Below are 14,331 nucleotides of genomic sequence, written 5' to 3' on the forward strand. Positions count from 1 at the left end.
TAAACAGTGTGTTCAGAACATTTTATTTTTGTCAGGACCCCATTTTATTAGACAATAATAAACAAGAATTTCATTACAATAGTTTTTAATTAACACCACGAAACATCTAATATACATTTTCCTTGAAACCATTTGTGCTGCAACTTATTTTTGGGAGAGTATTCATCTATATCAATTCCTTTCGTTGCCTCTTCTTGGGTCTTGAAATGAGAAAAAAATAATTGAATTGATTTTTCCAATCTTCAACGCATAAATTTCAATAAGTAACTCTACAGGTCTTTTATTGGAGAAAATTACGTATCATTTGGTTTCTATAGTGGTGAACAACAATGCAACCCAAAAAGGTGTTTGATGTTGTTGAGTTTTTTCATATATTTTTAATGATTTTGGTATGATTTTTTTATTTTTGTAATGTCCGTTATTACCTAAACGTGTTTGTGTGGTTAGAACAAAAAGTTGTGTTTAAGAATCGGTCTAAAATGACGAAAATTGAAATAACCCTTTTTAACATCATAAAATATATTGGGGTCAGAAGTAGGCCACTAAAAGACGTTTTTAAAACACAAAATCAATTAATAGTTTGTGTCTACAGATAACAATTAATCTAAATGATAAAGTTAAAGATTGGAAATGCATTTGTTCGTGTACGAAGATACTTGAATATTTACACGAAACTACCAAAAATATGCACTAGATTTTTATTGGCTACTAGGATAGGATTTTAACAACTAGTACACTTGTAACATTATAACTTTTACCACGTTTAGAAAAACACTTTAAACAGGTACATTATTTTACTATTTATACTAAAATTTCAAATAACACTTTTTATTGTTTATAAAACAACAAAACTAGTTCGTATTCTGGCTTTATTGTTCACCTCTATTGAAGTTTGAAAGAAAATTAACAGATGTCGTCCACTTCGTAATTTTCGCGAATTGAATACTTCCAATGATTGAGCATCGTGTAACCAGACCCTTAAAAACCGTTACAGTTACAATGTCCGTTATTATATTTTATCTATGAATGTGACTGATTATCACTTTTAAAAAGGCCTCTTCTTCTCTTTTAACTTTTGCTTGTATTTTTAAATTCAATTTAAGAAACGTTAATTCAATATTATTGTTAGAAAGTGTAAGGTGGTGACAAATCGGTTTGTTTCGTTAATATTAAATGAATTTACCATTGATGGAGGGAATATCCTTTTACAATCTGACTTGTGAAGGTGTTCTTTGACGGCAGCAACTAAATTTTGACGAGTTTCTTTAGAAAGGCAAGGTTTACATAATTGACATTCCAATGACATACAACTAGAACGGCAAGTATTACTGTTACAAGCATTAGGGAAAACTGCCAACGTTTTATCTGACACTACCATTTCTTCTTCAGATTTCGATCTAAAAAATCAGACAAACTATATATTAACAAAACAAAATTTATCGAAAAATCAAAAAACGAAATGTTAAACTGCCAAACCGAAAATACAGGGGGAAGAAAAATAAGTCATTTAGCGTTGTTACTTATTTTTAGACTTGTGTTGAGAATTAAATAAACAAATTGTAAATTTCAAATTACCTTACGGCTAGAGAACTTTTGTAAATGCTTTCTCCTATTCCTACAAGTCCCAAAACGTTATAGAGAACTTGTTGATATAAAAGTCTGTTTGGGGGATAATGCGCAGAAGATAGATTGGGACTCATATTAGCTTCCAGAAGATAAACTTTCAAATTTTCATCTACCAAAAAATCGAACCTCATCAATTCGAAGAAATTTTTTCTCGTTTGGTACCTAGAAAATAATTTCATAGTTATGATTATCTTGCTGAATTGAAATATTGGGAGTACTACCTTTGTAGTACATCAACAATAGCGGGTTCCTTCGCTATAACTACGGTCCTTATGGCGTCTTCTATTTGCGTCCAAATGACGTTCGGATCTTTACCCTGAGCTTTGAGGTAGGCGTTTAAACTATCCTTCATACCGAATCCCAATTGGTTGTAATAATAATCCAAATCCGGTACTTCCCATACGGGTAAATAATCATCTCCCACAACGTATTTATCCACTAGTTCCGAATCGAAAGGATAATATTTATCAGGACAAAATCTAAAAACAAGTCATAGACGTTTTCGAACAGTTAGGTTAGGTTAGGTTTCGAAAAGGACAATTCACCTTAAAAGCCCTTCTCCGTTGTAAATGTATATCCTTAGAGGTTCCACCGATGTGATAATCGTATAAATACCTATATCAAATCTATGTCCATTGACTAATAACGGTTTATCTATGTACTCTTGTAGAAAAGTTCCTTCTCGGTCTAAATCCACGTCGGAAATTTTTCTAATTTTAATATTCCTATGATCGTTGTCTTTCTGTACAAATGTTATGTTTGGACGATTTTTCGAATATTCTAATAATTTTTCTTTGTCTATTGGTAATTTGAAAGCTGGGGGTATATATTTTAAACCGCTGGTGGCGAGGGTTACTTTATTTGTTATATGTCCGATGCCGGGAAAATGATTAACTTTTTGATGTGGCTTCAATTTTATTAATTGAGAGCTGAAATAAATATTACATTAGATGATGATAGCGGAAAAGATGATATTTTTTTTATTATATTACCGTAACTCCGTAAAAGGATAATCATGGGCCCACAAAAGATCCCAATCGGAATAATTATCATCTTTTTTGTATCCTAATCGATCTAATATTGTATATACTTCTTCCAAATGTCCACCCTCGAGGTTTTTACCGTACGCCCAGAATATCTTTTGAATTTTTTCCTGTGCTTGAAATTCGGCGGATTTCATAAAACATTGTCGACATTCTTCAGCAGTTATGGCCAACACTGTTAAAATTGCCACTCCGCCTAATGTTACTGATAATATTGTATATTGCCCGAGGTTACTTTCTATTGACCGTTTTTGCTGGGGCCTGGATTGCTGCGAAATCTAAACGATTTGAATAAATAAATCTAATTTTTTCCAAAACAAAATTATATGTGTTACACAAAAATTAAAAGTCTCTACGACGAAGAGTTTTCAAAATTCTGACAATTTGGTTAATTATACGTCCACCCAGTTCAGTAATCCAGGTGAAAGTTGCGAAAAAAGAAATCTCGAATATGCTATCAATCAAAATCCACATTTATAAAATCTAGATGTCAAGAATTACGAAAAAAAAAAAAAAAAATAATGAAAATGAAACTTATTCTTTTGTACAAAAGTCTTGAAATAGAAAAAATGAATTCTGTTCTTTTTTTATAATTATTTATAACAATTTCTCTCAATAATGAATTTGAAATATCCACCAAAAAATAGAAATTAACAAGAGTTTAAAAAATCTCACCTGAGAAATTTTACTTTCTTCTTCTATTAAATTCATTTCTCACTTTTTAATAGTAGGAACTGCACTGCATGCTTTTACACATCGAATATTATTTATTTAGAAAGATGAATTAACATCATTGGTTGGGAAAGAAGAAAGGAACGGAGAGAGAGAGAGAGAGAGAGAGAATTTGGTTAGTATGATATCATCATAATATACAACGTGGTCATAAAAGTTTTTAAATCTATCACATTACAAATATAACTGTTAAGTACGAGTAAAATTACTGTCGCATATTGGGTTTGATAACAAAAAGTTTAAGATATTTAATAATTAGATGAATTCATTAGAACTGCCATTTATTCATTACAAAAACTTTCTAATTTCCAAGAAGAAATATTTTCTGTCACAGTATTATTAGAACACACCTCGTAATATAAGTACTGATTAAATATATTTGGAAAACGATTACCTGCAAATCATCATTCTCTTTTTCGACTAGACTCATATCACTTACTAGATACTTGAATATTATTCAATAGAATAAAATGATCATCTTTGATTAGATAGATCATATGAAGATGGGAATTTTATTCGAATAACGGTATTCTTGGATACGCGGCGAAGAGGGGAGTTCATACATCGCCTTCAGCGATTTAACCTAGTTACCTACAAACTAATTTGATTCATTTTCTTATGGAGTAATGTTGGTTGCATACTAACTGTAAGGTTTTCGTATTTTTTAAAAAGTGTTTATTTTTTTGTTAATTTTTCAAGTTCTTGATATAAAATAATGTCATAAAGTAAAATATTTAACTAAAAGTGAAAAAATAATATCTAAATATTTAGTTGAAAATCGCAAAAATTTCAAATTTTTAGAGAACGATTCTCATTGGTTTTCAGTTGTGACGTTATAGTTGTCAGTTGTCAGCTTGATGATCACAGTTTTTATTTATTAGTTAGTACCTTTTATAGGTTAAGTTCTTACATTATTATATAATCACGTTGAAAATTGAAAGCGTAATAAAATTAACTACTATAAAATATTAGGATGAGTTGAATTTGAATCTTACTTTCATTAAAATGATCCTGGCAACAAAAATAATTAAATCTCGCAGGATCGTCAAAACGACCAACCCTTTTAAACCATTTTGTTGTTTACTTTATCAGGTGTACACAAAATAAATATTGATCACAGAATTAAAAAAAAATATATAATAAAAGTTATATATAAACTGTCGAAAACTATTTTTTTCTTAAACCATGCAAGTATACCCTTTTGTTTTGAGGACTAACAAACTGAATTATATTTTTAAGTTGTTTTCAGATTATTAAAACTTTATTTAACTTCCTTAAAAAGTTTATACGGAAAATTATGTTTCCATTTACTAAAGTCAAGAAGAAAATTGAAGATATTTGATTCAATTTTTATAGAATTCTCAGATAATTTAATTTTTAATATAAAAAATGTTTGAGTTTTTTCTTTTTCTACTGTAATGTTAAAATAATTAGCCATATATACCCACGTCTATATGTGACATATATAGATGCGCTTCAATGGGGGAGCTTTTGGGCTGAACCGCTCCCCCTAAAAACATCTACTAAAGTCAATTATATGATATCTGTTAACGTTTCAACACTTTGTATAATGTTACAATTAGTTTTTCTGCAATCAATAGGCATCAAGTATTTTGATTTTTGTGTCCACTGTAAAATTTTCCCCCGTTCAAAGCCCCCCCAAATAAAATTCTAGATCCGCCACTTTTTGACCAGCATGGTCCTCTCAATATAATCTCAAAATGACAATAATTTTATTTTTTTTTCCTAAAATTAATGATGATTAATAGAAATAGGATTGTTCTACATGGGTATTTGTATAGATAGAGGTATTGTCAGTATCAAAAACACATTTATATACGAGTGAAATTATATATAAAATCCAATGTGTGTAACGTTACATTTTTTGCTTCAAATTACCAGGAACAATAAAAAAAATGAGAAAGGTTCATAATGATTTATATTTATATACAAAACTATGTTAAATTATAAAATTTTTAAATAAATACTCTCGAAAAAACCTATTTATATGATTCCGATTTCGTGCAATTTGCTTCTCATCTTCACTATAGTACCTTCCCAGACAGTCTGAAGTGGTTCCCGTACAGTTTCTACCGCTAAATTCGTCATAATACTTATAGCCGCTTTGAGAGTTGCAACCATATCTCCTGAAATAACCAATTTAATTGGAAATTCTGGAACAATTAGTCATATACATATTAAACACGCTGTTTTAATGTTACCACTAACCAATACAATTATACTGTCTGACGCGCGTTTTGATAACCAAGTTATCATCTTCAGGAACCTAACCAGTGTAATTAAATTTTCTTGAACTGTATTAATAATAATATTATCACGTTTCAATAAAAAAAATTATCACATCATAAAGTTTAATAATTGATGATTTTTAGTCCATACTTTGAATATATTGACTTTTTGTATATACTAAGTTGGAATTTTTCAAATTATTGGTGATATTCCAACAGAATTTTGCTACCACTATGTCAACACTCATATTAACACTATTAGACTCGTGTTTCAATAACCAAGTTATCCTCTTTAGTAGAGAAAAGTGTGTTCAGTTCTTATGTAGATAATTACATGGTTCTTTGGGTACCAATAAATCCTTTTAATAAATTGTCACGCGAAAATTTTTATTAATGAACTGCTTTCTATAAATTATAATTTTCAAGCAGTGATTATAAATTAGTAGTTGGTAAATATAGAATCTGAAATATAAATAGATGAAAGGTAAGAAAGTATACTATGCGTTTAAATTTATCCTAACCTAAATTATGCATTAAGCAAAAATGTTTCTCACCGTTACAGTATATGTTGTCAACTGCTTTCTTTAATAAATTTTGAGACGCTTGGGCACTTTTAATTTCACCATCTTTAATGCATTGGCAAATAGATTCTGCTAATTTAGGTAAAATATTAATACTGTTACCCATGATACAAGTAAAACCACTAGCAACTGCACCGAGCATTACCTAAAAAAATATTTGTTAATAGTGACACATGCATACTTGGGGATAAGTTATGATTTTATTGAATGTTACTATTTCTCCTTTTTTTTTTCAACAAATTCATAATGAATTTAGAGTGCAAACTACTTTTTTATACTTGCAGTATATAAAGAATTTGTTTAGAGAAAATTAGGTATTGATGACAAACCTCATCAGTACCCATAAATACGACAAATTTATCAGGATTCAAGGTAAGTGCTGTCAAACCGTCTTGCAAATCATTAGTAGTGTATATTACTCCAACAAATTGTTCCACTTCCCCTGTTATATCTAATAAAAAAGCCGTCATATCAACTGCAATAAAAATATAATTCTTAAATATTCAATTTAAAAATAAGTGAAATTTGAAAACTTACTGTCATATAATTGTGTGTACTTTGGATAGTGATGATACAATATTGGTATCTTCTCTGTGTATTCAGATATTATTTTAATATACCTTATGAGATCCAAATGATTTTTGGGTTTGTGGTAAAGATCCGGCATAAGGACAACTGCTCCGACTTTTAATTTTTCTGCATGTATTGCCTGAAATGAAAAAGTAAGAAAAGTCTCTCCCCCGTTTTCATTTCTTTTTCATTTTTTACCATGTCAATAACGCTTTTTAATGGAGCCCCGCCAATCTGTACCATCAAAAATTGGTTCTTCTCTTTACAAATTTCATGCCAAAATTCTGTGAGTTGTTTTCTTTCTTCTGGCGTGAGTGACATACCTTCTCCTGTCACATCATTTACTAAAATATTTTGAAAACTGTTTTTTGTACAAGAATTATGAGTAACTAAGTATACTTACACAATATTCCTTTAACTCCGCAAGCTTTTAAAAACTTTGCATATGGGTTTATTAATTTATAATTAACTTCTTTACCCCTGTAATTTATTTTTATTAGAAAATTCGAAACTGTACCAACCGTTTAAATACAAATAAATAACATTCACTTACCTAGATTTAACAAATGGAGTTATAACCGGACATAACAATCCTCTAAAGAAAAATTTGTTCTGCAAAAATACAAACATTAATTATTATTACATTTGTAAGGAGAACGATTTAGTTTAATTATTGAAAGTGTAACAAATATGAGTTACCTGTACTGATTGAGTCGTACTAGTTAGGTGTCTCTTATGTTTAATTGCACTCATATGTTTAAAAATTTCAGTTTTACCACATTTATAATCTTTCTTACAAAATCTACAATAAAAATAATGAGGACCATGGACGCTTTCGGAAATCCAAGGTTTTACAGATGGTATGGATTCCCATTCTTTTTTATATTTTTGAACATAAATTTTCTGCAATAAAAAAACACAAACTTTTTTATAAAAGAAATTCAGAAGGATGAATTATACGATTCAACCAACCTTCTTCTTGGTAGGATCATCATTTCCTGGATCCCTTGACTTTCTTTTAGATTCGGATTTTTTCTTTTTTATCTTTTTAGATAGGGGTTCGTCTGAATCGGTATCGGTATGAGGCTCTAGATCATTGCCTTCAAAATCGGATTCATCTGAAGCTTTAAAATCGGAGAAAAGGTCCTTTGCCGTTTTTGGAACTGGCTCTTCCTTGGGTTGTATCGGCTGAACAACATTTATTTCAATAAGTTCTTGAGAATCGGGATTATTGGAGTTATTTTCCATAGTAAATGTTTTAGTGTTTTCAAAGTCAAAGCTAACCTATAAAATTAGCTTGACAGCTGTCATTTGCCTAAGGTGCGTTTTATTGAGCATTTTAACGAAATTTATTTTAGATTTTAGTTTTATTGAAATCGACTTAATTATTTAAATAAAGAAAGTTATTAATCGATGGCTTACACTAATAGGTACAATTACATACTTCTTTAATATCACGTTGGAATTTGTTATTATGACCGTTTGCCGAATTATAATAGATGTTTCCATTATTTTCAATTTGCAATGTATATACATTGCTACTGCTAACTGAAATTCAAAACTCCTACAAATGCAACTATACATGATCAAAAACATTGAATATATTTTTTTTAAAACCAAATTTTATTTCAATGACAAGTCGACTGTAGGCTATTTTTTGATTAGTGGTGTCTTCTTATCGAAAATATGTAGGTTAGGTTGAATCTATTTTCGTTTAATTATGTAGAAAAAGAGTAGTACTTAGATGAAAAAATGTCTCAAATAATGTTAATTGTCGCTTTGGCACATCTAGTTTATTGTCCATTTACAAAAGTAGAAGAGAGTTTTAATTTACAAGCAATTCACGATATATTATATCATGGATTTAACCTAACACAGGTGATAACTTTAACCAGGAGGTAGTTATTTTTAGTACTTAACCGATTTAATTTCAGTACGATCATCTCGAGTTTCCTGGAGTAGTGCCACGAACTTTTATCGGACCACTTTTTATATCCGCTTTAGCAGCTCCAGTAGTTACGATACTTCAATTTTTAAATGTAAACAAATTTTGGGCCCAATATTTAGGTACATATCGCAATCAATAAAATTACAGTCGTATAATATGTAAAAATATTTTTTTTATAGTTAGAACCATCCTTGCTACGTGTGTGATTTACACTTTCAATTTGCTCAGCAAGACCTTAGAAAAAGAATTAGGAACGAGATGGTTGCAGTGGTTTATAGCAATAACTGTAACTCAAAGCCACTTTATGTTCTATTTGAGCCGTCCATTACCTAATATACTTGCTCTACCACTAGGTACCTATGAAATTTGGATAATTATTAACAATAATACATATTGTTTGTACTTCTAGTATTACTGGCACTCAATGGTTGGCTGAAAAATAATCAAAAATCTTTTATTCTTTTCTCTGGAGCAGCAATAATTATTTTTAGAGCAGAATTGTCCTTATTTCTGGGTATTCTTTTGCTCTATGATTTATATTATAAAAGGATAACAATAAAACGGTAGGTCAGTAAGTTTATGGGAATTTTTTTTGATTAAAAAACTTTTTTTATTCAATTTTTGTTGTAGGTTATTACAAATTGCTGTTCCAGGAGGAATAGCTCTCCTAATTCTAACAGTTGTAATTGATTCCATCTTTTGGAACAGACCTTTGTGGCCAGAAGGAGAAGTGCTGTGGTATAATACTGTACTTAATAAGAGTTCAGATTGGGGCGTATCCTTTATTAATATAATTTTTACTTCATTCTATCTTCATTTTTATCATGATGCCGATTTTTCTTAATTATTCATCAGACTTCACCATTTTTGTGGTACTTTTATTCAGCAATACCGAGAGGTATGGCAGCTTCTGTATTTTTGTTACCTGTCGGTCTAGTTTTAGAAACCAGGGTGAGGAAATTGGTGGTACTAGCTTTGATATTTGTTTTTATATATTCTTTTTTACCCCACAAAGAATTGAGATTCATAATTTATGTTTTTCCTTTTCTCAACACAGCTGCCGCTAGTGCTTGCAATAGAATGTAAGTATTTTAAAGCAGCTAATCAATATTAATGTTTGTACTGTATTATATAATTTTAGATGGGAAAATAAACATAAATCTCCGTTATATCATCTACTTTCTATGGGAGTGGCGGGGCATTTAGCACTCAATGTTGCATTTACATTATTTTTGTTGAGTGTGTCAAATACAAATTATCCCGGAGGCACAGCTATATCACGTTTACATCGTATAGCTAAAGATGAACCATTTGTGAACGTTCACATTTCAAATTTGGCCGCTCAAACGGGCGTTTCGAGATTTACACAAATCAATTCGAATTGGACGTAAGTATCATTCTAGATCGAAAGAAGAATAATATACAATTTTGTAACAACCTGTGGTAGAATGTTTTCATTTTCTAGCTATAGTAAAAAGGAAAATTTGAGGCCAGGAGATTATGATCTCTATGAATTTACACATCTGATAGCCGAAGGGAAAAGTAAATTTTCACAAAGCTTAAAGCCCTATTCTGCAACACACGATGTTATAGATGTTATAGAAGCTTTTCATCAAATATCATTCAATTATTTGACAATTCCACCTATAAAAATAAAGACGAAGCCAGTTCTTTTCATATTGAGAAGGAGATCGAATTATAAAAATTATTTGAAGATAGATGAAGATGATATTTACTCAGGAAGCAATGAGAATGATCAGATGGTTTTTAAATCAGATCCCATTCAAGACGAGAATGAATTTAAAGAAGATGGAGATAATTTTAAGGAAAATATTAATAAGGTGGTAAACGTATCGATCGAATATAAAGAAGATGATGTAGATAATATATATAATGAGAATGTTGTCAAAGAGGACACGGTTTTGGAAAAAAATTTACAAGAAGATAATTTAGAAAGTACAGAAGAACTGATAAAGACTAGTGAAATTAATGAAGAAGAGGATATTAAAAAAATACAATTGAAAAATTATGTTTCAGTATCTAATAATAAAATATCTGAGGAACTAGAAACAGATACTAATGACGATATTGAAAAGACACACTTAATTGAAGAAGATAAAAGTAAAGAGGAAGATGCTAATATGGAAATAGCGGAAAATAGGAAAATACACAAAACTTATTCGAGACATATCAAAAATAATGAAGAAAGCAAAGTTGATGGTGAAAATAAACAGCACGTTAAACAAAATATAAGAAAGATAATACAGAAATTTAAGAGAAAAAAGTTTTTAGATATTAAAGATGATAAAGTAATCGATCATCCCAAAGAAAATATCAAAAAAATTATTGAAGAAAGTAGGGCTGAAGAAGAAAGGGAAGAAATAGATAAAATTCAGCACCAGATAATAGATTTGATCAAAAACAATCCAAAAATAACAAATAAAGAATTAATCATATCTAAATTAGAAGAAACTATGAAAAATGAATTGAATAATATTTTCGATCAAAAGTTATTGGACAATAATGTGAAGAAAACGCAAATCAGTAAAGAATCGAAATACAAATCGGAGAATTTAAATTTGAACGATAATAGAAAATCGATAAAAAAAGAAATTAAAAAAATAAAAGTATCATCAGAAAATATCGATTCCAATGAAAAAGGTTTAGATTTATTCCCTACTAATAAGAAATACGTTGATAATGATGTCGATAATCAGTTATTAGAAGAGGAAAAAATTGCGTTTTATAAAAGATTTAGAAAAGCTAATGAAAAGTTAGAAAATATTATGATGATTATCGACGAAATCGTGGATACTATTGAAATTATCGATGAAAATAATGTAAGATAATGTTTGTTTGTGAGGTTTGTTGTTTTTGTTGAATAAAATTGATTTGAGAAAAAAAATTGACCGTTACCTATTTTCATCTAAATTACTGATTATTCTATTAGAAAAAGTCTCCTGTTCTTCCTTTCCCAAGTTTACGCGCGTTTTTCATTTAAACCTAACCTAAGAAATGTTTATACCAAATGAAAAGCGGAAAAAATTCTATTAATGAATTGTTTAATAAATATTTATATACACGTTTATGCAATTGGAGTGCGTATTTTATCAAATTACGTGGTTTTTCGAGATCGAATCAATCAAGAAATCAACATACTGGTTGTACCAACGGAATATTTTAAAATCCTAGAAAGAATTTCCATTGAGTAAGTACAATATAAATTTTTATATATTATTTAAGGGTGTAACGTAAATTACTTAATTATAATTTCGAGTTTAATCATATAAAAATGGTGCGGAAATAAATAAGACAAAATAACATCCAAATATACGCCATTTTATTATAGCTCTAACAAAAATCCAAAAAAGTATAATACAAAATGCTATAACTACGTATAATGTTCTTTATACACAACAAATATATGTAACAACTAATGTAAATAAATATTTTTATGCATAACTATTTAGAGAGAGGGGTTGAGGGGGGGGGGCAAAGGTGAAATAGGTATTGCTATTTTAGATTTTAACGATTTAGGATTTTATTTTGAAGATTTCTGATAGATTGTTTTATGTTGTGTCACCGAAAATATTTTTTTTAACTACTCAAAATTTATTAGATCATATAATTGGACATGAGATTCAAAGTAATAGTAAATAGGGAGAGTCTGACATATTTTTCTTCAATTTGTAAAATATGTCAACTGATTTAATTACATATCAAATATATAAGTACCATATTTTGAGCGTTTTTTGCCAAATCGTAAATTTTCGTATACGTGTCAATTTTTCTAAATAGAGATACTTAAAAACTCTCAAATTATGTTTGAGCTCTCGTTATTGTTAACCAGACCATTTTTTTGTCATCATTTACTCATCTACTTTTAAAAAATCAATTTATATAAGAACTATTTGTTTTAAAGAGGTATATTTATACATATAAAGTTGATATGACTCTTGTGATATTATATTTGTTACGAAAGTCTATCTTGCATTACCTACCATTCTAAACACGTTACCTACTCAATAAATTAAGGCCCACATACTTGAAAAATGAAACTAAATATATTATAGACGTTCATTTATTAGTGCTTCTTTTAATATAATTATAATTTTAGCACGAAAAGTTTTCAAATTTACTCAATTTGCAAAACTAAAATTGTATCAAAATCATTGTATATTTGAAACTTTAAATTTCATTTTACTATTAGTACATAAAAATTTCTCTACGCTTAAGAATACCATCAGTCTTTAATAATGGTCATTCTTCATCTCCTCTACATACAAATATAGTCGTCGTTATCCTCTTTTAAGAATTTTTAGAAAAAAAAAAAAAATTAATGTAAACCCGTTAAAAAGATTTATCCCTATAAATAAGAACTTTAATATCTGGTTTTTCTAGTAAAAACGACAAATTCAAGCTTTTTTTGAGATCCATACGGTTTCTGAGATACAATTAGTCGCAATGCATCCATGAATTACCAATAAATCTTCATGTCCAATTTATTTACTCCATAAAAACCGGTTAGTTTAGTAAGGAAATTATATAATTTACTGAAATTTGATTAGTGGAAAAACTATCGCCAACAAAAGAAAAATCGAAATATTTCTAGGCTGTTTAACTAAGTAAAACTTTTTTCAATATAATTTTACGAATCTACCACAGAAAATAATTTAATGAGCATAGTGACAATTTTAATTGATAAAATCCACACGGATAAAAAGTTATGAAAGATCGTATATATTATCAAGAAAGGTTTGGTGTACTATAGAAACGATATATTAACGCCCAATGCTTTATTTTCCTTCTATTTAATTAATAGAAGGTGATAAATTATAAAAATTGTTGAACTATCTAGAAACATCGATAGAATGTATAAGTAAATGATCGATAAGTATATATTGGGATTTTTAGAGGGCCTAACACAGTAAAATTTTAATACAAAACAAGTGTATTTCATAATGAGTGAGAGCGGTATAACAATGAGCGCATTTAAACGACAATACTTTATTTATTATTAAAATTCCAATATATTTCTCATAGATTTTTATAGCACACCAATCTTGCTTCGAAAATTGAAAAAAAAAGAAAAGTATTGTGACTATAACACCACCACATTCTCTGATTTAGACGATCGAAGAATTATCTGTGTTACGCACGCATTCGCTCATTATTGGCTCGGAGTCATACTCGCATTCAAACCAGTCGCCGCAGAGTCAATGATACCAACTTTACACGTACCATTCTTTGATATCTTTGCTGTCGCGTTTCTTTGTTTTGATCGGTGCAGACGGTGTAGTTCTATCGCCGTTACGTACAGCGCCGTTGATTTGATATTGCGCCTGATGATGACCGTTGCTGCTCGAGGTATTTCCCAATAGTGCAGCATTAGGTCCTTGTTGATAACCTTTGGATTCTTCGACTTTGTAAGAACGGTCACTGCGTGATTTGAATTTTAATATTACGAGAATGATTAGGATGACGGCGATTAGAGCGCCAGCTATTATACCTATAAAAATCGTGAAAAGCTCAATGGTTTGTTAAAATCGTGATATAGTTGCTAATATTTTTTTTTTTATTTA

At 29.4% G+C, this 14,331-nt stretch overlaps 5 protein-coding genes across 9 annotated transcripts in view; 2 read left to right on the forward strand and 3 right to left on the reverse strand.

Annotated features, from left to right (window-relative positions):
- Positions 1–19: 19 nt before the first annotated feature.
- Positions 20–3,996, reverse strand: LOC130444883 (probable tubulin polyglutamylase ttll-15). Of its 2 annotated transcripts, XM_056780232.1 has the most exons (8): positions 3,796–3,822; positions 3,345–3,415; positions 2,619–2,947; positions 2,172–2,555; positions 1,848–2,105; positions 1,576–1,788; positions 1,184–1,397; positions 69–200 (listed from the first exon to the last, which is right to left on the reverse strand). In XM_056780232.1, exons 2-8 carry the CDS (start codon positions 3,378–3,380, stop codon positions 90–92), a joined length of 1,545 nt encoding a protein of 514 aa, XP_056636210.1. In that variant the 5' UTR covers positions 3,381–3,415; positions 3,796–3,822; the 3' UTR covers positions 69–89. The 2 variants fall into 2 exon arrangements, with proteins under 2 accessions (XP_056636211.1, XP_056636210.1); XM_056780233.1 differs by lacking the exon at positions 3,345–3,415 and having other exon boundaries at positions 20–200; positions 3,796–3,996.
- A 1,235-nt stretch (positions 3,997–5,231) lies between these two features.
- LOC130445004 (N-acetylneuraminate lyase-like) lies at positions 5,232–8,110 on the reverse strand. The gene is made up of 9 exons (XM_056780447.1): positions 7,774–8,110; positions 7,501–7,704; positions 7,355–7,413; positions 7,205–7,281; positions 7,000–7,145; positions 6,769–6,940; positions 6,561–6,706; positions 6,205–6,376; positions 5,232–5,548 (listed from the first exon to the last, which is right to left on the reverse strand). The coding sequence occupies exons 1-9, from the start codon at positions 8,047–8,049 to the stop codon at positions 5,406–5,408; spliced, it is 1,395 nt and encodes a 464-aa protein (XP_056636425.1). The 5' UTR covers positions 8,050–8,110; the 3' UTR covers positions 5,232–5,405.
- A 321-nt stretch (positions 8,111–8,431) lies between these two features.
- On the forward strand, positions 8,432–11,654 carry LOC130445334 (dol-P-Man:Man(7)GlcNAc(2)-PP-Dol alpha-1,6-mannosyltransferase). 2 transcript variants are annotated; one of them, XM_056780909.1, is made up of 9 exons: positions 8,482–8,679; positions 8,736–8,868; positions 8,929–9,102; positions 9,159–9,312; positions 9,380–9,524; positions 9,605–9,700; positions 9,764–9,831; positions 9,891–10,136; positions 10,215–11,654. In XM_056780909.1, the coding sequence occupies exons 1-9, from the start codon at positions 8,554–8,556 to the stop codon at positions 11,596–11,598; spliced, it is 2,526 nt and encodes an 841-aa protein (XP_056636887.1). In that variant the 5' UTR covers positions 8,482–8,553; the 3' UTR covers positions 11,599–11,654. The 2 variants fall into 2 exon arrangements, with proteins under 2 accessions (XP_056636886.1, XP_056636887.1); XM_056780908.1 differs by having other exon boundaries at positions 8,432–8,679; positions 9,605–9,831.
- Positions 11,655–11,754: 100 nt separating this feature from the next.
- The window catches only part of LOC130445421 (uncharacterized), a 38,976-nt gene continuing 36,399 nt past the window's right edge, over positions 11,755–14,331 (forward strand). The window contains exon 1 of one of the 2 annotated variants that reach the window (XM_056781026.1): positions 11,755–11,957. In XM_056781026.1, the coding sequence (XP_056637004.1) occupies positions 11,803–11,957 (155 nt within the window). In that variant the 5' untranslated portion in view covers positions 11,755–11,802. The remainder of the gene's footprint in view (positions 11,958–14,331) is intronic. The other variant, XM_056781025.1, reaches the window with a different exon arrangement.
- The window catches only part of LOC130445420 (neurexin-1), a 29,881-nt gene continuing 27,619 nt past the window's right edge, over positions 12,070–14,331 (reverse strand). The window contains exon 25 of one of the 2 annotated variants that reach the window (XM_056781023.1): positions 12,070–14,258. In XM_056781023.1, coding sequence (XP_056637001.1) covers positions 13,981–14,258 — 278 coding nt within the window. In that variant the 3' untranslated portion in view covers positions 12,070–13,980. The remainder of the gene's footprint in view (positions 14,259–14,331) is intronic. The other variant, XM_056781024.1, reaches the window with a different exon arrangement.

This window comes from Diorhabda sublineata, chromosome 6 (assembly GCF_026230105.1).
Source record: "Diorhabda sublineata isolate icDioSubl1.1 chromosome 6, icDioSubl1.1, whole genome shotgun sequence".
NCBI lineage: Eukaryota > Metazoa > Arthropoda > Insecta > Coleoptera > Chrysomelidae > Diorhabda > Diorhabda sublineata.